Below are 21,435 nucleotides of genomic sequence, written 5' to 3'. Positions count from 1 at the left end.
ATAAAAACTTGGTATCAATAGACGCTATTGCCGCCAATTCCAAAGTCTGTTTGGTGTATGATCGTATAAGCACACATTTTTTGCGAGCTAGTCTTACAATGGTAGACGCTCAAACTGAAAATGCGCCGAAAACTGGCTGGATTGATAAAAAGTCAAAATATTCCCATAAATGGGTAAAAACATGGATTTCTGTACAACCAGGTGAAGTTTTGTATTCAAAATCAAAGACGGTAAGTTCTGGGTATGTATGTGTTTGGGTAATACTGCCGCTGATGACCAGTGAAAATTTTGGTCTTAAAATGTTTATTACCTTGTGTTCGCTTAATAAACATGACACTATACGATGAAGAAGCTACACTTTTACGGCTGGGTGTCGCGTGTCGATAATTATTTAAATTTAAAAACACGGAAAAACGCCCAAAACAACACTACAAAGTGTTAAAAAGTGTAAAACAAATTAATTAAATAATAATAATATCTACATAAATACATAAAACACTAGTAAGAAAAAAACGTCTTCTCCACATTAGGTAGGTTATATATGTTCTTTCGTTCTGTTTACTACCGTCGAGTCTGTCGTGTAACGGTTAGCGTGCGGTTGTTTACTCTCTTTGTTTCATTCTTACCGTTTTCCGAGTCCCGCACAGTGGAATACTTTTTTTATTATTTTTTTTTATTAAGTTTTTTTGTTTGATTAGCACGAATCTAAGGTTAGGGGATAGGGGCTATGGACAGGGGTTATGGGCAGGGGTTAATAAGGGTTAAGGGTTGGGGGTTTAAATCTTATTTGTATAAACCGTAAAACTAACTGCTCCCCATAGAATAGACAACGAATTTGTCATCGGCTCCCAGCGGAAATTGTGTACCTTCTTCTCCTAGTAGTTGTGTTAAATAAACATTGCTGCAACTTGTTTTATTATTTCAAATCGATATGATTGTTTATTCCTTTTGATGTGGTATTAAATGGATACACTCTCATCTAGTCTTGTATCAAGACACATTTGTGGAACATACTACTTATATTTATATTATGTATATACATATATACCTTAAAGCATAAAAAACAATTCAACCAAGTTTCTTTTTGTGGTAACTTGAAAGCTGGCATAAGGTGTATTAAACAGAACACCCATGTTATAACCACTGTCGTTTTCAGGCTTAATGAAAATAAAGCTAGTTAGTTACATTCATTCAGTTACATACGACTTTGCCTTGTAATCATGACCCAAACCTTTGGTCAATCCTCAAGCCAACCCCGCCCCACCAATGTACAAGTGGTGTCTTTACACACATTTTTCCCTATGAGTTTATTATATGTTGGGTGCAACAGCCCTGGTTTTTAATTGAAACTCTTTTTCACACTTTTATCCAAAGTGTGTTTTAACAACTGTTATTTTGCCGTTGTTTACCATTTCTTTAAACACCATTATCATTTTCCAAGCGATAAATAGAAATTATGTTATGAAACTTTATGAATGTGTTTCAATATGATTTTTATAAAGGCTTATCATATGTAGCTATTAGTTTGCCTATTAAATACTTTTCTTTAAATGTTTCTTGGCTTTTGAACTAATATAAATATGGTAACCTTAAAAGCCTTTTAATTTCAGAAAGATTTATGCAAGCAAATTTTTTTGCAAATCTCCTAAAAACAATGCAGTTGTGGCCTATATCTACCAAAGAAAAATCATTAGAACAATATATAAATATTTAAATTTAAAAAGCTGCTTTACTCTTAATATAAAATAATAGGCATGGTTGCCAAACTATTATAAATGTTGGTGAAGCAGTAAATAATAAGACACACAAGTGCATGAAAAACATTATTTTGTTTGTAAGCAGTGGCACAGCCAGAAAAAAATAAGGAGGGGGTTTTAATCAATTTTTTTTTTTAGTTTTTTTTTGGTTTAAAAGGGGAGGGGTGGTCCCAACCTCCTCAACCCCCTGGCTGCACCACTGGTTGTAAGTCATATAACTAATTAATGCAGTCCCAATTCTTTTTGGCCTGACAAGGCATAGTTTCCCCCTATGGTAGTATGAATATCTATATTCATATATTTTTGTTGTAAACGTCATATAGCTTGAATTAAAGGGCCTGAACACACCCCACGTCACTTTTATTTTTTATGGTAAATTCATAAAGCGACTGTTTTATTGATTCCAAAAATACTTTGCTTATTAAAATTGGTCCAGTATAGGCGTAGATATTCGTCCTCAAACAGTGATCTCTAGCGCTATCCTTTTTTTACTACGAGCTTCGTGATTGTGACGTAGGAACGTACTAGTCACGTGACTGATTCATTCGTAAAAGCGAAACCTGCGTTTTTTTTGTGCTTTTTTGCGTTTTTTTTTGTTCTCTCGTTTTTCCCTAAAAGCACTGCCTCTCGCCTTTCTCAGTGTTTCTGAATGAGAGCGTCCACGCTTCAACAATTTTGTGACGTGATTTGTCACGTGGGTAGTACACTTCTCAATTTTTTCGCCACGCAACTTTCAAATCAGTTTTATGAATTTCACGGTGTTTGAGCTGGAATATCTTTGGTTATACAGAACCGATTAAAACAAGTAAGGTGTCGTTGAAATTAGAAAAACACACTCTATCTATTAAAGCGATGTACATTTGAGTGTGTTTAGGCCCTTTGAGTATAGGCTCACATTTTTATTATGTATATGTGTAGGGACCATATAAGAAGATAAAGCTCGATGGAACTTCTATTACTGATGTGGAAAGCAATGGCAAAACCTTTCGCCTGCAGTGCCAAACATCAAAACGTGAATACATCTTTAAAGTTGAAGAAGGGTTAGGTGCTCAAGTTTGGTTAGAGGCAATCTGTGTTGCCAAGGTTAGTGAGGTTGCAAACAGCACTTCTTCAACGTGCATACTACAATAATGGCCATTTTGATTTACTGCTTCAAATCAAAACACTTAACATACTGCTAGTAAACAAGTTCATGTGAGGCACGTGTATGTACTCTATAGCTATATCTGTGTGTACTATATAAGTCTTCCATGATCTATATCAGTGGTTCTTAAACTAGGGGGCGCGCCGTGTAGAACTCGGAAGGGGGGGATGGGGTTTGGCGCTAAAAACTATAAAATAAAGTGTTCGTAAAGTTAAAATAAAAAGGTAAATTGAAATCTTGATTGGGAGCGTGCTTAAAAAAGTTTAATAACCCTTGGTATATATCAAGAAATTCATTATCTTTTACTAAAAGTCATAGTGTATATCAGATATGTTATGGTTTGCATATCAGTGTCACTATCAGACATTGTTGTTTATGCCAGGTATGTGTTTTCTATTATGTTCTTGTGAAAAATATTAAATATATATATACATAGTTATTAATTTACTTTGTTCCTATTGTTTATTCTTTAGAAAATTTGTTTCAGTTCTTGTGTTTAAAACTAGATGGCTGTAAATGGTTTATATTTTTAATACATTATTTTTGTAGATCCAGGTCTTATTTAGATTTTGTGTTGTAGACAATTTTGTAGCCAAGGTTATTCAGTAGCTGATAAGTGTAGGAGTTTGTTTGGTAGATTTTTTTTTATGTATCGCTAATAATTTGGAGAACCCATTAGTGACTAATAGGTAGGAGCAATTGCCGTTAAGTGACTTGCCCAAAGACACGTACGCCCACAATGGTAGCAGTGAAGAGCCTTAGACCCATTACCTTTGGGTTAAAGGCAGGCGCGCTAACCAACTGTTGAACTATGCTACCCTACGGCACCAGTTTACCGTACTATGGCGCTTGTTAGGTTTCTGCATCTAATATTTTTATGTAACATTTGTAACGTTTTTTTTGTAGTTTCTAGAATATAAACCTAGTAACAAAGTTGTGGTGTTTGGATAAATTGTTCTCTTTTACAATAGTTTCTAAGTTCTTCTGTATGTTTCGTATCAGTTTTTTGAACGTGATGACCCTCTGCCTTAGTCATATGTTATATCCCTTTAATAACCAATCTGTAGAGTAAAACGGTCGAAAACTTGTTTTTTAGTTTGGGTTTATTCATTTTATTTTCTAAGATTGTGCCCCTACTCCCTTGGTGGCGCTGTAGAGACATATTACGCGCATTGTATTTGTATACTGCAGACATCTCACAGCACGCGTCCAATTATCCTTACGCGTCCAGGACTGAGTGTCACTTGCAGACGGACTGTACAAATACTAACGGCTGGTTTTGTTTGAAGTATATTGCTTCTGAATTCGTGCAACACTAGTGAAACAGCTGTACTTTAAAATGTACGCTCTGGTCATGTCATTTATATCGAAAATAAGGTGGTATTTGACAACCAACAGAGGTATCGGCATGCCTGTATTTACGTCCTATTAGGGTCCTAACGTGTGGTTTTAATGCACCGGAGCTAACCTTCCACGTAGCTTGCGTTTTTATCAACAAACAAACCGCAGCTTTATATTAAAATCTGAGGTCATATCCTCGGGCCAAGTACAAACGGGTATGCTGGGTAATAAAACTTCTTGAAAGGTATTTACTAACGTATAAGAAAATACCATGTTTTGCGTTGGAACTTCAATTGTAATCTCAGGGTTATGGAAAATGTGAGTTTTATTTCGTTTATTAAGCTCTCCTGTTTCCAGTAATTTGTTCACGCGTTGGCTGCCTGTCTCATTAGTTATCAGTTCTTATCGTAATTCGTAACAATGCACAATGACGAGTTTCTATGAACCTTAGATTCTGTATAACTAGATGCGAACAAAAGAGAGCTACATTGCAATAAATAACGATAAATATAATAAAGTTATATACTTAGATACACGAAATTGTACATACGATGAAACTGTTAACAAAATTAGAGTCTTAGAATATTTAAAAATAATAATCTGTTTTTATTTATCTCTTCGTAAACGGTAACGAATGTCAAATTATTGAAAAAACGATTAATTTTAAATAAAATGATATTTCAAACCAAGAATAGATAACACATGCTGTTAACTTTAAAGTATAAGGATTTAAGTGCCCTGTCGTAATGTAAGTGAATTTTGACTCATATTAGGTGATAGAGTGCTGTATTTAAATCCAATGTATTTTTCTCTCATGCAGTTACTTCCAATTTTTTCTCGTCTAATATAAAGTTGGAAAGTTACAATGCATAAAATAAGGCGTATGTCGTGCACTCAAGCACACGTACGAAAACTTATAAACATATGCTATTATCCTGGTGGTAAAACATTACCTCTGCTACCCGGTAGCTAAAACAAAGGTAAATGAAATGACAAGAAAGGCGACAACGCAACATAAAATAAATGTATAACTTAAACGCACGTAACATTTTTGAGAACATCTGCGAACAGTTTTCGCAAATTCACCTTTGTTGCAGGCAAAACAGAGTATTTTTTTGTTGTTTTAATTTGTTTCTTCGTGTTAAGGAATTTTGGATCGTTAATGACGTGAATCCGTTGCGGAGTATTGTGACGTCAAAATGGTTTGATTATTAAGGTGAAATGGGTCTTGTGTGGGAATGCGGAAAGTGTTTTCTTCAGTTTTCCTTGTTTCGGATATATGTACAATGGAGTATACTGCCGAACTATTTTCGCTACGATTGAGCATTTTTCATCCTGATCTATAAACTGTCGTTTTTTTGCGTGTAATTAAGTGTGACGTTACACAAATGAAGCGCTTGATGTTTCCAAATCAGTTTAAAATTTATCCTTATTGTCTTTGACGTAACAGCTTTACAAAACCTAATATAGTTTATTGATTTTCGCTTTTAGTGCTCCGCTAATGCGATTTCTATGATCACAGATTCCTAATTTGACTCGTTTCGCCCGCCAGGAATGCTCGCTATTGAGCCTTATCTTTTTCTGATATAGTTTCGGATAAGAAAAAGCGATTACCATTAATTTTGAAGGAGACAGATGGTTTTTGGAATGATTTGTTTTTATCCGTCTTGGCTTTTCCCATGATGAAAGTAAACCTTTATTTGGCTTTAAATCCAATGTATTTTGATGGAGGATAAATTGAAATAAATTGAAGTGTTTTTCTCCGATGCCGTACTCTTGGCATGATCGTGATATAAAGGTGTGCCGTATTAAAATGGACAGCAGAGTATGAGATGATAACTTAAGTCTTTCGCTGATCATTTTCCCCTGGCGAAATGTCCGACACACCTGTGTATAAACATTGGGTTACACTGTATCACATTCAGGTGAATGTATGTGATTCACAATAACAGTGGTTTCTATGACCCGAAAAGTGCGTTTATGACGCGATAAAATGCAATGCCTGAAGCGTTCTCACGGTACAACCATTTCATGAAACTTACGCGCAGCTATTTTGGCTAAAAGTCGCTCTTCGTTTAGCGCACCTAGTTCTATGCCTCAGCTCATGTCGACAAGCGCATATGCATGTCACGTCGTTTTGGTCGAACCGCAAATGCACCAGTCTATTGGGGTGACAGGGGCTACAAGCGCACCGACATTTTCTTGGGTTCCAGACTTGGCCATGTCCGCACTCTTGCGGTTGGCACCTTGGCTCGCATTCGCATGCTTCCTTATTCCAAAGTTCATGTCGTGCGCATGCGCGAGGTATGCATGTTGGTTCTATAGGGCTGTAATGCATGGTATGAGTTTGATATTGTGTTATTTACACGCTACAGCAATGTTTGTTACCTCATACATTCGCATTCATCGTGGTGAGTAAAGTTTAGTGTGATGTAATCTAATCTTCTTCTTACCACGTGTTGCTGGGAAACCTGAGACGGAAAAATATTTTGAATGTCAACACTGTGTAATAAACAACGAAACTGTGACGTCACAATTGTCTTACTTCAACCCGTGTGACGTAGATGGCTGTCGGTTTACAGACATGTCTCGAATTCTGACAACATCCGGAGCACTTCCGGATCAGGATGCAGGAAGGAAGCAGGAGAACGTCTGGAGGCAGATGAGGATGAATGTCCCGGATGTCAACTATTTCTTCCCGGACCGCGCACTTAGTTGATCGTAGAGCGGTCTCCACGTCTGGAAAAGTACCAGAAATTGAGTGGAAAATCACTCGAGATTGAGAATTCAATTCAATATGCACAGTAATTGTAAGTGAAAAGTTCATTTCTCGATTGAATTAGAGGTTTGTGTTGGACGTACAAGGTGCATGCTTCGCTTTAATCACCCGATTGACGATCGAGATTAAGGCATATCGAGTCTAGACAAGTAGTGTTTATGCCTTAGGCAATAACAACGACATTTCTGCCTTGAATTAACGAACTGACCAAAGCCTGCGATTAGAATTAACGGTATTATACTTCAGTATTTAATTTGTAGTTGATCGTGCCAGGCTTGGTGAGAGCTTCGTCATGTCTGACCTGTAGTAACCTTCTAACATCTGACACTACCGATGGTCACGCCACAATTTTATTGAATGCTTAACAATGGCAAAAGTCGAGACACGCGGAAGTCGTAGTGGAATGTGTGAATGGACGAAGTTTGGTATTTATTCTTAGGCAACGTGCCTTTTATTGTTGAAACAAATTCTTAGAATTTAGGATCGTAGAACATGCTGAAGCCAATATCCGAACACCATGAATATTAAAGCGCGTTGGAGCGAAAACTAGGGCCTCAACGGCGGAAACGGGTCACACAATAAAGTGCCATTTTCCAGTTGCGGTTCCTATATTATAGTTTTATTACCAAGTCTCGTCGCCAATGTCAAATGCATCCTATGATTACTTCGCAGGGATGACACCCTATGAATTTTTCGTGAAATGCCAATTTCCGTTTTGACTCAGTGCTTTTCAACTTGAATGGGTTTATATAATTACACGTGCTTAATAACACCTCGCTTAGTCGATATCCGTTCTGGTTCCGCGTTGCCATTTTAATCTTCTAAATTACACACTGTTTCATGGAACATGAAGTGTTGCATAGTTATTAAACGCACATCTTAACGTGAAATAGAATCTTGTCTGTAGCCAATCAATCAACGACATATAGTTTCATTTTACGCTCTTTGACACCTAACCGCGCTTTGTGCAAAGCATTGACATACTGCGAGTTTTTACAATACTTTTATCTGTACGTAATGCACCACCATGAGCTAAAATGGATAGCAGATATTAACTATCAACCACGTGCAGAAAATTGGGCGCCAGTGTCTAGCGCCAAGCCGACAGGCAATGCGTTAATTCGATACTTGCATTTACAACGGGGAACGTGTGGTTGGTGAACGATGTTTAAATGCAAACAGAAAATAAAGTTTTCCCTACGACCCCACATAAATGTTGAGTCTTTAATGGGGTGAAACGAGTATGGAGTCTCATCATTGCGCAATGACAGGTATTTTAACGTCGTCTTGGCGTGCAACAATAGCGCCACAGGTGCGTAACGATGTGTTAGTTACCTATAAGCACTGTTGTCACTACAAACAGAAAAGACACGACGCTAATTAGGACCAGACTTCAGTGTGACACATGTACATTATATGAAACACGCCTGAATCCCTAAGCTACATAGAAATTCAAATTGACATTTGCTCTGTGGTTTCGCGCGTGTAGGAGGCATCCGGTTTCGATGTGAACATGTCTCCGGTGTGTAGCTCGTAAGCTTGTTATAATTCTGCTATATTAATCTTGCTTCCAAACGCAGCACTGCTGGTACTAACCATACACTTGTAACGGCGCCAACCAAGCCTAGTTGGATACGTAAAAAATAGTTATCACTTCTATAATCTTCGACACTTGAGTGGCCACTTTCAATACTTTATTACGTCACAGTTAGGTTACTGCGATAAAACAAGAGCTCTGCTTCACATCGATAGTTGCGCAAGATGACGTTATATGTTCACTTGGTAGAGATAGACAAGCAGTTCGAACACCTGGCAAGTGAAATTCTGTTGTACTGATGACCTGACCGGGTGTGTAGAGTTGGGACTTGGCTGCAACGAAGTTCAGTACAAAAAGCACCAAGCATACACCTTAAGGACTTGTTGAAAAAATATTCTTTCCGAAATTGGGATTCTTTTGCTGGAAGACCCACTTGAAATCCAATTCCGAGTTTATTTAGTCATTGCTGCTATAGTTTCAAGTGAATATAAGCCGTGCCAAGCTGTAACATTTCTCTTACCTTCTATACCATTAACCAAATACAATAGATTTATGCGTGAATGGCCCAGCGTGTGATTTTTAAATGATTTCTCTATAAAGACGCACGAACTTCAAATATTGCTGTATCTTTGTGTGGTCGTGAACCTTTTGCCACATAAAGCGGCCATATGCCTTTAGAAGCATTTTTATAAGCACCTTTATTCGAATACAATGGCAACTCAATCGAGCGTTTTAGGAGGCATTGTTTTGATTGTTCAGTAAGATCTTCAAAAATGAGGACTACCAAGGTGGTAAGACGTAAAACGAATGAAATCGCAACGGCGCATTGTACACAAACATATTTACGTCGTATGGTGAAGACAGCGTCTGTTTGTCTGTTGAATCGAGAAAGTCCCGAAATTCTCCTGTCTCGCCTCATGACAGGTGGTAATTCGTCATGTCTTACTATCATTGTAGCAGTTGTGCACAACGCTAAGTGTGGTTGGTAAATTTATCAGCGTAACATGTATAACCTTCACATTGCCAACTGCTGTTTTCATGGTTATGGCATGCCTGTTTGCAGCGATTCAATTTCGACCGCTTTCAGAATAAGGCGACATATAGTTTTCGCGTACGATGCTTCGAAAATATGGTTTTGGCTCAAATGATCGATTCTATCCAGGCATACAATTTCGTGGTACAAACACGCGGTGTGAATCTCTCCACAGTCTATAGTCTAGACTGTTAAGAGCATAGTTTTACTAAACCTGTTACTCTCTAGGTTTTAAATTTCGTTTCCCTTACCTTGGTATGCAGGTATTCTATGTGAGAATTCCCCCTTAACCACAGTGCATAGCAACAAGCCTGTAACAATGGCAAACATGTAGAAAAATGCTTTGTCGTTTTGTCTGCTTCTTAATGAGTTGTGTCGCAGGCTGCCAGATATAAAACACTTTGAAAGAAACAGTGCAGTTGATGAGATATCACTTTGAGAATCCCCGGTCGCTTTTGAAGTACATCGACTCTGTATTGAGAATCTCTGCGGAGATTTGACTCTTAAATCCTGGTGCATGTTTACAGTATATCGTTCTGGTTAAAACTTTCAAATCAAATTTGCCTTTCGAAGGTAAACAAAGGTGGTTTAGCGTCTACGGCAATATCTGCAAACAGAAAACGGACTCGTAAATTCTTCTTTACTACCTAATCAACTCTCGTTCGCTGTGTGCCCTGTCGGCTTAAGCATACTGCCTTCGCACGATGGCGAGATATATTTATAAACGTGAAAAGAAAAAAAGCCTGAATTTCACACGCGGATGTAAAATGGGTATAATTTAGCGTGTCTCGGAATAAACTCAAGCAAAGAAATGATAAAATATATAAAGTACTCAATTTAAAATATTAAAACACAAAGTGTTTTCGTTGCTGCCAGTTTGTAACTTTGTGGCTTATTCTTTGCCACCTTTCGAACCATAACTTGATTTTATTGGATGCTTTTCGACTACTTTATCTGACTATCTGTCTTATCCGTGGCGTCCTACGAGCCAGAATATGTAACTTTATACCTTTTAACAATATGTTTTCTTGTGGACAGGTGTAAGCGTTGCTCATCCAATGCAGCAATTTAGTATGGTACATGTTCATGGTGCCAATCTAATGTTAAATTGTTCTAATGCTAATCCTTGTTATTCTATTTGACCAAGAGGGAATCGGTTGATCGTAACTGCTGGTGTTATTAACCTCAAAAATTTTATAGTTTATAAAGTCTAAAAATATTAGTTAATCGTTAGTTGTTAACCATCAAACGATTTGGTATGTATCTGGTTTCGGTTGTCTAAATGATTTGGTTTTACTTTTGCTTTGTCGCCTGAACTGTAAAAACATGGCTGTGCACATCGCCTTTTCGATCTACTGATGAAGTAGAATACATATTTTCAGAAATAGTTCTGAGTGAACACACACGATTAAGCTTGACAAACTCATAAAACTTTGGACCTATATATCATAACCTGTGTATCCTGTATGAATTGTACCACAATTTCTATACAAGGATGTTCTTTTCTGCGCTGATTGTGACGTCACATTAATTGACTAATATATTTATATAAATAGTCTTACATTGTTAAAAGTACGAAAACCTTAGGTTACGTTAATTCGCACCATTAGTGCACTCATGAGTCACATGCGCATCGTTGTCTATAGTTCTGATGTAATACCATCATACTTAAAAAAGGATCAAATATTGGCGGGAGATTTCACCCCGGATATTATACGCGCATATGACGCATATAAAGAACAAACAAACCATCATTCATGGTTCTATTCTTTCACACTTCTGAAGTTTATTTCGTTTATTCTCTTATTACGTGTGTACATTCCAGGTATATTCCAGGTTAAAGTTAACGCCCAATCTGCCTACGTGTATTAACACCATGCTTCATGGACCGCACACATGAAAACCTCCCAGTTTGACTTAGTTCTTTTACGAATTTATTAAATTACGCGGAAAGATGGATATTCCGTGGGTCAAATCACTCCTGATTAGACTTCTTAATTTGTATATTCATGCCCAGGGAATGTCCACGTCGTAATTATTACGTGACAGTCGCAGGTTGTCATGATTATTTTCGTATATACATACGTAGAATTTGTTTTATCCAATCACAAACGAGGGACGCTGTGACGTGGGCATCGTCTAATCCACATCAATGAGATTGAATTTGTAATATTGCATCATCTTCACCGAGAATGCCATTTCAAACCAAGGCAGCCCTCGAAGTGTTGCCTTTGACTCTGCCAAAAATGACAACCATTTTAGTGTTGACCGATATAAGACATGACTGTACTAGAGTTGTCTTTGATAATTTTGTAGCTGGTAACACTGAGGTACGTCAGGGCCTGTGGTTTTATTCTGGCGCAACACGGAAGTCGTATAGGCATCACTTTCCGGGGGTGTAATATAGGTGTGTGCTGAAACCCGCTTTCTTACAATCATATGCCGGTCTATCTGGTTCGTTACACAAAAATATTTTAAGTATGATTTATAGTAGAGAGAAATGGAAAGACAAAAAATGGACCAAGATCACGTATCTGTAAAACATCTCTTCTATAACATTATTCATGTTTTGGGACATTATTTAGTCTAAAAATGGAATTTTAAAGTAAATTTGTTAATACTGTACTACGATTTCAAAACATCAAGGATTTACCCATCCTGGTTTGGATTGTAAATGTTGTGACATTATGTACGAGAAGACAAACTATAGCAATCTAAGCGTATATAGTTTAAGTATTCATTTTCAGTTAAAAGTTGGATAAATACCTACAATATTAGCTCCCCTGTGTTTTTTGCTAGAATGCGTTGGTTTGGCGTAGTATACCTGTTTTTGGTTGCGGACGTGTAATTTATTCCTATGCGATTCCTATTGGTTCCTGCTTTGTCCAATCATATTCGAAAAGAAAGAGGTGTGGCAGTGGGCGTACGTGTGATGTAATAAACTTTATATTCGAAATTAGATATTCTCGGTTGGAAGATATCACTGAGAGGTACCATCCTATTGAATTTAGGAAACGATAAATTTACAACGTAGACGCACTTTGTTACGAACCCGCAATTGGCTATCACACAATGCTTCCCTTAATACATATCTTATCGAATTTCCTAACGACATTATTTATTTTGTAACCAAACTTACACAATATATCCATCATAAGATAACCCACTATAGCAACATACGCGGTATATGACCCCTACCCTCTACCTGATCGAAGAATGTTGTTACAAGACCAACGCGCGCTTCGTATAGTAGTTTTAAACTGCTGCTTACGACATTGGCCGTAAAAATACACAACACCACCAATACTATACGAATGGAATTTTTCGTTCAAAGTACAAACGGTTTGAATTAAATTCCTGGCTGTCCCAAGTGTCCGTTTTGCGTAGTACGCGGTTACGTTGTGGCAACTGTTAATATAACAATATACCTTGTGCGCGTATATAATTCACTTGCCGTCACTCAGTAATCTGAAAGGCATTTGATTCTAATATCAACTTCGAAACTCCTTATATGACGCAACAGTGATCAAAGTCGGATTACCTTAAAACGAAGGAATTTTATCATATAAAAATAGACTGTTTAAATTTTTTACTATAATTTTGTATTACGTCATAACCTTGAATGCCAAACAATATTTTTAACGCGCTTTTGGGACCATAATGAGTTTTACCGATTGACGGAACAAAGCGCGTTTTAGATTTAAGATAAAAGTTATTTCCCCTCTTTTCGAGGTTTAAACATTTCCATCATCGCCCGCTAGTGCATATTCCGTTCCGGATGTTTTACGGCTAAAATTATATCTCTGAATTAATCCAGCATCAAAATAAAGCGCATCATAATGGTCGAAACCATCGAAGCAGTAGAAAAGTGTTATTGTTTGATCAATTAATTTTTTAAGGTTCCTTCGGTAGTATCAACATTGAAAACTGTACAGAGGCTCGACAATTATCTTACGTAAATTCAATTTAAGTTACAATTAAAGACCTTAGAATTAGCATATTTAGCGTTTATAACTAAACTTATAACTTCGTCTAAACTTAAAATACAAATTTTAGTAAATGAATTTGTTCATGTTTCATTTTAAAACATCCTAATGATGTCATACAGAACCGTATTTCCATCAGTTATAAAAGAACATTGCCTATAGTTTATATGCAACAAACACATTTTAACCACTGAAAATGTTTACGCCGCAGGTGATCGTTACCTTATTTTCAAATTCCCAATTTGGTTTTATTTTCTACCAAATTTCCTTCTGTGTGGATAATTAAACTAATCAGTTGTAATTTAGTTGTAAAAAAAACTTCAGAAACTGCTGTTTTAGACCACATAAATCAAGCCGTGGTTGTGACGCAATAGAATAATTTTGAAAACGAGTTCAATAATTAAAATATATTCGCAACATCCTGAAAGTGTTGGGAGAGTCCTTAAAACTTTTTCAAAATCGAACTACTTTTCTTCGAGATTTTGAATGTTTCCTCTTATCACAAATACGACGAGGTTTTCTTCGAAACAAGCTGATAGTTGAATTAGAACGACTGGGAAAATGTTGTATAGGCTTGCAAACATTCTTAGTTTTCAAAAACAAATGGTTTGCAGCTGTGCTGCGACCGCAGACTTATTGAAACAGTTGATTCGTATCGTGTATTTAAAGGCTTACGCGGACGTCAAGCGTAGAAATTCAACCGCCGTTACTGAGTTCGACTCTTCAATCGATCAATATTTGTTTCAACTTCCCCGATAAACATCTGTTCATAAATAAAATATATGCAAAATGTAAATAATGTATTGTTATGGCCTATGGGTTCCCGTTTAAATTAACACTACAGATCTGTTTACGCCGTAGGCAGTAAAACAACAGCTTTGTAATCACTTTTACTTGTCAAACTTCACGCTTGGATTTTGGTTGCCAATCAAGTTCAACAACTGTGTTAGAGTTTTGGTTATACAATGCTCTTATGCCACTGGTACCACCTAGGATTGGTTAGGATTTAAAGGGGCGTTGACTGTAGGCCTACTTCCCAGTATAATACGAAAGTCGAAATCCCACATTTTTTCTGAAATGAGTTGTCTGAAATGTGCCTTTCTTTGTGAGTCGTGCTCTGGCGCCACCGGGTAGTCAAGTACTTTACTTTGTCGCCGTCCTGTTACATTTATCTTCTATGTTCTAGTAGTCACTCATTTACGCCGTATAGGCACAATACATTTACCTTTAGTAAGCAGAAATTAAATCAAACCGATAGCAAAAGAATGCATTTTAATAGCCTGCCCTATAGAAATATAGCCATATAATTTGACTCAAATTTGAGTTAATATATAGTCCAGTGGGAAATGATGGGATACTTGAGCACAAATTGTCCAATGTTTTTAAAAGAAAAATGTATGACGTTTTTAGGGTGATACCACGAATAAGTACTATCATTCCTTTATTAATTGACTACAATTCAAAAAACTACAATAAAACACATGAGGAGTTGTTTAGCGATTCGCACAACAGATTGTGTTTTACAAATCCGAAAATACACAGAATAAGGACAGTTTAAAATCATCGTAATTTTGATTAATAATTGTATTTAATATTAGGAATACCACAGCCTACTAGAGATATATCTCCAGTCGGCCGTGGGAATACACATAAATAACACGAAATAATACTGTACGCTTTGAAAAACCAGCTTAAATATTATTTTCCAACTGCTATAGTTTTTAACATGTTACCTATACATTATAATAAAGTTGGCCAATTGTTATTGTTTGAACGATCATGGGCATTGTTTGAACATCAATTAACTACTAATGAAATTTTTGCTACAAATTGGAAATTGCTACACTATTTTTCGCACAAGCGAATTCTCAGAAATTATCTTTAGGTGCAAATGACTGAATTTCAAATATATATTCCATATATTATCTTTTATTATAGTAGGGTGGGGGAAGATGGGACATTTTGTCAGACGAGACTTTTTTTTAATTTTCTTTTTACGGACCCCCATTTAATGATAATCAGGAAAATAAGGTTACAGAATTATTCGACAGTATTATCACGACTTTATAAAACGCCCGTCAAAGCTGATTACTGTTTTTAAATATTAAAAAAATGTGTAAAATAGAAACAGTATATAGTAGGGTGGGGAAAGATGGGACATTTTGTCAGACAAGACTTTTTTTAATTTTCTTTTTACGGACCACCATTTAATGATAACCAGGAAAATAAGGTTACAGAATTATTCGACAGTATTATCACGACTTTATAAAACGCCCGTCAAAGCTGATACTGTTTTTAAATATTAAAAAAATATGTAAAATAAAAACAGTATACTTTAAACAGGTAAAAAAAATCCGAAATAGTAAGGGGCTATTTTTAATGCTCGCTAAATCCAAAGTTAGTATAGACCAAGTTAGGAAACGGATTGTAAAACAATGAGTCTTGTTACCCATTGTCGCGCGTCTATGACGTCATAGACGCCACCATTACGGAGCCCACAGCATAGCATTTTATCATTGCTGGGTGCTGTTTTTCGCCTAAATAATGCGATTTTTTAAGAACCAAGCACTTTTGCGCGTAAAAATGGCTTTCTACTAATGTTATATTTTATCACAATAATAAACCTCACATAAAGAATCAAATTTTATTGAACACTCGATCGATTAATGAGTAAAAAAATAGAAAATATCAAGTATACCAACCAGAAATATAAAAGAACATGTTTAAAATATAAAAATACAAACAAAAACGCATAACATTAACATATACTAGTGTATCTAGCTGCAGTTTTACATGTAAATTGCCGTGATTTTACTTTTTGGCTTACAAACTTAACACGTATACCCGGCAACGAAACTTAAGGTATCTTTGTAAAATTTGCCTAATATCGAAGTGGCATTGTGGTAAACAATACTGAGTTACTATTTTTGATCCTCTGCTTGAATTAATAAGCTGCCTTTTCTGCGTTCTTGGTCTTTATGAAATCGGAATACGCGAACACCTTATCTGCTAGTACTTAAGCAGTTTGGAGCTGCATGGCCACTCATGTTGAATTATAAATGTAGTATATACTGGTTCTGCAGATTCGTAGGTATGATCATATACTATTATGTAAACTAAGCTGATTGCTGCTAGTATTAATTGCCAACGTTAAGTATCCTGTTAAACCACACTGTACGCTGAAAACCAGTCAAAATATTAATTTACTTCACATTAATTCTTAGATTTAATATTATACAACAAGATTTATATTAGAAATTATATTTTAAATGTTAAAACAACCGCTATACGTGTTTTCTAGCTTTGTATCGCTTACAAGAACTAAATGAACACATGCCCACCATGCATTTGTATAGGCGATTCACGCTCTGTGGGCTCCGTAATGGCGGACACGAGCGCCGTTTCCTAACTTGGTCTATACTAACTTTGGCTAAATCATAGTAAAGCCAATGTTTTTTTTTTAGTTTGCGTGTGCGAACGATTAAACTAGTTTCATAGCTTGATAAAACAACCTTAAACTTTTCGTACAGTTTGATTTTGTTTCATAAAACTAGTTTTAGTTTTGTAAAAAAACACCTGAGATATAAGCATGAAGAAAATAGGCAGGTGTCAATATGACTTTAATTTGAACAAAAAACAACAAAAAATATCGGTTTAACGTTATATATATGAAGTTTAAATGGCAAAGAAACTAGCACAGCTTTTAAATTCGGTAGGTTAACTACAAGTTGCAGAATACTGCTAATGTAAATATATTTCAATTTAGAGTTCCATCTTCCCCCACATTGTTGTTTTGTATGTTTTCACTGCCAAACTTTTAAAATTTTGCTTTTAATTTAGTAATTTAAACCTCAGGGGATATTCAACTATAAGATACTGATATAATCAAAAGATAATATTTTGAAAATATATTCTCTAATTGGTCATTTGCACTTGGTGATAATTTATGAGAAGTGGCTTGTGCCAAAAAACAGAGTAGTAATACCCAATTTGTACCAAAAATTAAAACTTTATCAATAGCTATAATCAATTTTCTGTTATTACAAGTTCTTATACACTTGTTGGATACAATATTTATCCATTGAAGTTCGAACATTACCCATTGTCGTTCAAACAATACCAATTGTTATGCAATAATATAATGTATAACATGTTAAAAACTATAGCAGTAAGCCGGTGTCGCGGAAATCTGGTTCCCATCGGCTACTGCGCATGCGCAGACACAGGACATTTTTATCAGAAATCTGTAAATCTGGTTTCGAACGAAGATTACTTGAATATATACATGTTTTTAGATAATTTATTTTATCTAATGTGAAAATTTATGTTTTATCGTCCTTTTTTGTTATTGATGACGTGTTAACAGTAGAGATCACTGATGGTCATACGTCATAATGTATAATTTAAGGTAAAATACAGCATCAATTTTTTTATTAAGAAGATAAATCTTTAAAAAGAAATGTACAAAATATGTTGCATCCAACAATTAACTGTTATTTTTAGTCGGAACCAGAGTTTTGGATTTCTCAAAAAATAAGTTATAAGTAGCCAATGGGAACCAGATTTCCGGGGAACCAGATTTCCGCGACACCGGAGTAGGAAAAAGAAAAATAATGTTTAGACCTAATTTTCAAAGCGTACAGTATTATTTCGTGTTATTTACGTATATTCCTATTTATAAATACACTAAATAATCAAAATTAACAATGATTTCAAACTGTCCCATCTTATCCTGTGTGTTTTCGAATTTGTAAAATTTCACTTGTTGTGCGGATAGGTAAATAACTCTTCGTGTGTTTTATTACATTTTATTAAATTGGTGTCAATTAATAAAGGAATGATGGTACTAATTCGTGGTATTACCCAAAAACCGTCTTCTATTTTTATTTTGGAAATATTTGGCAATATGTGCTTAAGTGTCCTATCTTTCCCCATTGTACTATAGCTTTAGGTCACATTTAAGCATATCTATCAATACACAAATTTTGTTTTTTCGTTGGTATGCCCCTTTAATGTTATACATCAGGGGTGGCATGTCGTCTTCTATCTGAATAATCTAACTTACAAGCCACCGAGGTTCTGAATTGTTTAATACCCGACACTGTGTACAACAGTCAGCAACAACGGCACGATACCTCGGCGAATGTTATTTTGTCACTTAAAATATCAATCGTGAACTAGAGGTTACGACCCTTTCGGAACGCAAACCGGTTCAAACAATACTTGCGTCCGAACGCTATTAATTCGTTTAGTTTAGATTGGGTGAAGGGAAAAAGCATCATAATTTATAGCAGAAATGGGAGCTACTGGGTTTGCGGGAATCGAAGGGGGACATATTCGCTCTGCGATGCGATGCCGATAGGACAACAGGAGGAAAGAAGGTTATGAAAATGATTAACCGACGATGTAACCAGGACGGGAACGCTAAACATATATATTATATATAACTGCCGATCTTACAATGTGCTTAAGAGTCCCGTCTTCCCCCACTTAACTATATACACCAACAATAAATATACCGGAGATCTAAATAGGTTTATTGGTTGTGGAGGTATTTAAAAAATTGTAACCGCCTTTACATATTAAAAGAAAGCACCGGCAGCATGCTACCACAATTGATAAAATATGACTGCAACAATCAGAAAAAGAATTACGAAGTAGGACATTTTCGTTTCGAATTGCATCTGCAAAAACGTTGCATTCGTCTTCATTTGTTCGTTTGTGATGCTTGCATTCTTGTTTTTGTGTGGAAAAGGGGTCCCAGGAACAGGCTGACCGAGGAACTGACACAATGGGTCCCAACCGTCTTTAATATTAAAGACCAGAAGCTGTTTTTTCGGTGCATTCTTTATATAAATATAAAAGATAAAAGTTTGTCTATGCAAAATGTCAACAGTTTCACACGTAAAGCAACATATACATTATTACTTTAGTAAAGGTATATATATATAGTAGGGTGGGGGAAGATAGGACACCTTTTCATTCTATTTTCTCGTCCTATTTGGTAGTAAACAAAGAACATTCAAAGAATTATAAAACCATATCCCCACGACTCTTATAGACCGTTGTTAATTGTTTAAAACACAATCAGGATATTCGAATATTCTGTGCTAAAGGTGTCCCATCTTCCCCCATCCTACTATATCAAATGACCCAATACACAACTCCATACATAGCTCGTATATAGTACCTGTAACACGTGCGCATTGTGCCGACGATAGTAGAGTTTACATAAAGTCTCATTTAACTTTGTTCCAATATCATACCCGTACGCAATTTTAACTGTAAAATAGTTTTGTTGTTTTTAGTAGCTGGGGATGTAGCAATTGCGTATGCAGTTTAATGGAGTTTATCAGTTTAATCTTAAGTAACGGAAGTTAACTGTTGCCAGAAGGTTTGCCATATTTTTCGTTGTTTGATATGGTATATTTTAAAACCATGAGTCATGTTTTACATTCAGATGATATGTAACAGTAATATTTTTTATTTTGAATGTAAATAAAGGAATGTAGCTTTGTCCTCGCGTGCCCGGAAAATGACAGTCGTTATAACACGGTGGTCTTTCCCACGCCCCGTGCCAGTTTAAGAGTAACCATGAAGTAATTTTGTGGGTGAATGTATTTTTAAATTTTTACAATGTTCGCAACGACGGGCCTTGAAACCATAATCTCTGGACTAAAAATAATGGTCCTAACCAACTGTGCCACATCGCCAGGATGATGTACGTCGTACATACATGAAATTATATTAAAAAATAGGTCAAAGATTGATCCTTACATTGCATCTTGCTGTATAGATAGAATTTGTAGGTTGTATAAGAGAACATCATCTTTATTTTATTAATCCACGACTCATTCACTTTGACTTGCCGCTTGAAACTTCCGTACCAAATATCTTCATTCTCGCGCATGGTTAGGACGATCTGAAGAAGCAAATATACAGCTAAAGTTTAAATATTTGGATTTCCTATGTGTGCATCACTATAAGCTATCTGTTTGAACAAGTAATATTTACAGAGTGGTTGTTTTTTCTGAGAACATATCTTACAAGATGTTTCAGTATAACTAAGTTTTATGAATAACTTTATTCTCGTACCTTAACACCGGGAAAAGCTTTTAAGATTTCTTCCCAGAAAACAAATCCAGGTAGGTCAGTTACCGCATCAACATTCTGATACATTTTACGAAACAAATCAGTCGACCCTCCAACCGTGCATATCTGCTTCCATTCTTTTTCAAGGTACTCGTAATTCTCCATATAATCGTATACATTATAACCAAGCTCTTTCAATGCGACTTGCATTGGAGAGAACCCAGCTACTATAACCTTCATATTAATCGGTCTATCTCTATCAGTATAAACTAACTGAGTTACGCTGGCAATAATATGGTGTAATTAAACTTTTGCTTACGGCGTAACGCGCGGTGTGACGTCACAATAGTACATGAGAGCGACAAGCCTTTTTTTTTTTTTTTTTTTTTTTTTTTTTTTTTTTATTGCAATAAAAATTACGAACAACAGTACGATTGTAGTAACAACATTAACAAACGGCTGCACCCCATTTCATAAAATGTGTGGAAGTAAGACCACGTATTTTGGCTATTTGATATTCAGTGGCTTGGATCCTTTCCACTTCATGAACAAAAATTTTTACTACGGGAATTTTCTCCTGCACTCTACAGCGATAAATACAAAATCGAGCACACAACAATAGGCAGTTCACAAGAACATCATTAACACCGAATAAAAAGTGTTTTACGTGAAAGCAAAATGGTCTACGGACCCTTGCGCAAATCCAGTTTTCAACTTTATACCAATAGTCTTTAACTTTTGGACAATTATAAAAAGCATGGATTAT

The 21,435-nt window shown here is 35.9% G+C and overlaps 3 protein-coding genes across 5 annotated transcripts; 1 reads left to right on the top strand and 2 right to left on the bottom strand.

Annotated features, from left to right (window-relative positions):
* The first annotated feature begins 28 nt into the window (after positions 1–28).
* Positions 29–18,177, top strand: LOC100177385. Of its 3 annotated transcripts, XM_026840055.1 has the most exons (4): positions 29–230; positions 2,676–2,840; positions 8,560–8,562; positions 9,298–9,836. In XM_026840055.1, the coding sequence occupies exons 1-4, from the start codon at positions 99–101 to the stop codon at positions 9,307–9,309; spliced, it is 312 nt and encodes a 103-aa protein (XP_026695856.1). In that variant the 5' UTR covers positions 29–98; the 3' UTR covers positions 9,310–9,836. The 3 variants fall into 3 exon arrangements, with proteins under 3 accessions (XP_026695856.1, XP_018672609.1, XP_002128168.2); XM_018817064.2 differs by lacking the exons at positions 8,560–8,562; positions 9,298–9,836 and adding an exon at positions 18,081–18,177; XM_002128132.4 differs by lacking the exons at positions 8,560–8,562; positions 9,298–9,836 and adding an exon at positions 5,765–5,848.
* LOC100186823 (vascular endothelial growth factor A-A-like) lies at positions 4,733–13,426 on the bottom strand. Its single transcript, XM_002127976.5, has 5 exons — positions 9,843–13,426; positions 6,788–6,981; positions 6,631–6,713; positions 6,285–6,569; positions 4,733–6,129 (listed from the first exon to the last, which is right to left on the bottom strand). The coding sequence occupies exons 1-5, from the start codon at positions 10,108–10,110 to the stop codon at positions 6,099–6,101; spliced, it is 861 nt and encodes a 286-aa protein (XP_002128012.1). The 5' UTR covers positions 10,111–13,426; the 3' UTR covers positions 4,733–6,098.
* Positions 18,178–18,809: 632 nt separating the features above from the next.
* Positions 18,810–20,948, bottom strand: LOC100176603. The gene is made up of 4 exons (XM_002127945.4): positions 20,673–20,948; positions 20,355–20,499; positions 19,768–19,859; positions 18,810–19,423 (listed from the first exon to the last, which is right to left on the bottom strand). The coding sequence occupies exons 1-4, from the start codon at positions 20,907–20,909 to the stop codon at positions 19,184–19,186; spliced, it is 714 nt and encodes a 237-aa protein (XP_002127981.2). The 5' UTR covers positions 20,910–20,948; the 3' UTR covers positions 18,810–19,183.
* Between the last annotated feature and the right edge of the window lie 487 nt (positions 20,949–21,435).

This window comes from Ciona intestinalis, unplaced genomic scaffold, assembly GCF_000224145.3.
Source record: "Ciona intestinalis unplaced genomic scaffold, KH HT001108.1, whole genome shotgun sequence".
Taxonomy (NCBI): domain Eukaryota; kingdom Metazoa; phylum Chordata; class Ascidiacea; order Phlebobranchia; family Cionidae; genus Ciona; species Ciona intestinalis.
Note: the sequence above shows the minus strand (reverse complement) of the source record. Positions and strands in the feature narration are given on the sequence as shown.

Coding starts and splice junctions, on each gene's coding strand:
- LOC100176603 (XM_002127945.4), bottom strand. CDS start 20,909: ATGAAGGTTATAGTAGCTGGGTTCTCTCCAATGCAAGTCGCATTGAAA. Junction 19,860..20,354: donor TCTATACAGCAAGATGCAAT/GTAAGGATCAAT, acceptor ACTATTTTACAG/TTAAAATTGCGTACGGGTAT. Junction 19,424..19,767: donor ACAATGCGCACGTGTTACAG/GTACTATATACG, acceptor ATTTATATAAAG/AATGCACCGAAAAAACAGCT.
- LOC100177385 (XM_002128132.4), top strand. CDS start 99: ATGGTAGACGCTCAAACTGAAAATGCGCCGAAAACTGGCTGGATTGAT. Junction 231..2,675: donor TGTATTCAAAATCAAAGACG/GTAAGTTCTGGG, acceptor GTATATGTGTAG/GGACCATATAAGAAGATAAA. Junction 2,841..5,764: donor AGGCAATCTGTGTTGCCAAG/GTTAGTGAGGTT, acceptor CTATGATCACAG/ATTCCTAATTTGACTCGTTT.
- LOC100186823 (XM_002127976.5), bottom strand. CDS start 10,110: ATGCACCAGGATTTAAGAGTCAAATCTCCGCAGAGATTCTCAATACAG. Junction 6,982..9,842: donor TAGAATACCTGCATACCAAG/GTAAGGGAAACG, acceptor GTACTTTTCCAG/ACGTGGAGACCGCTCTACGA. Junction 6,714..6,787: donor TCTACGTCACACGGGTTGAA/GTAAGACAATTG, acceptor TTTCCGTCTCAG/GTTTCCCAGCAACACGTGGT.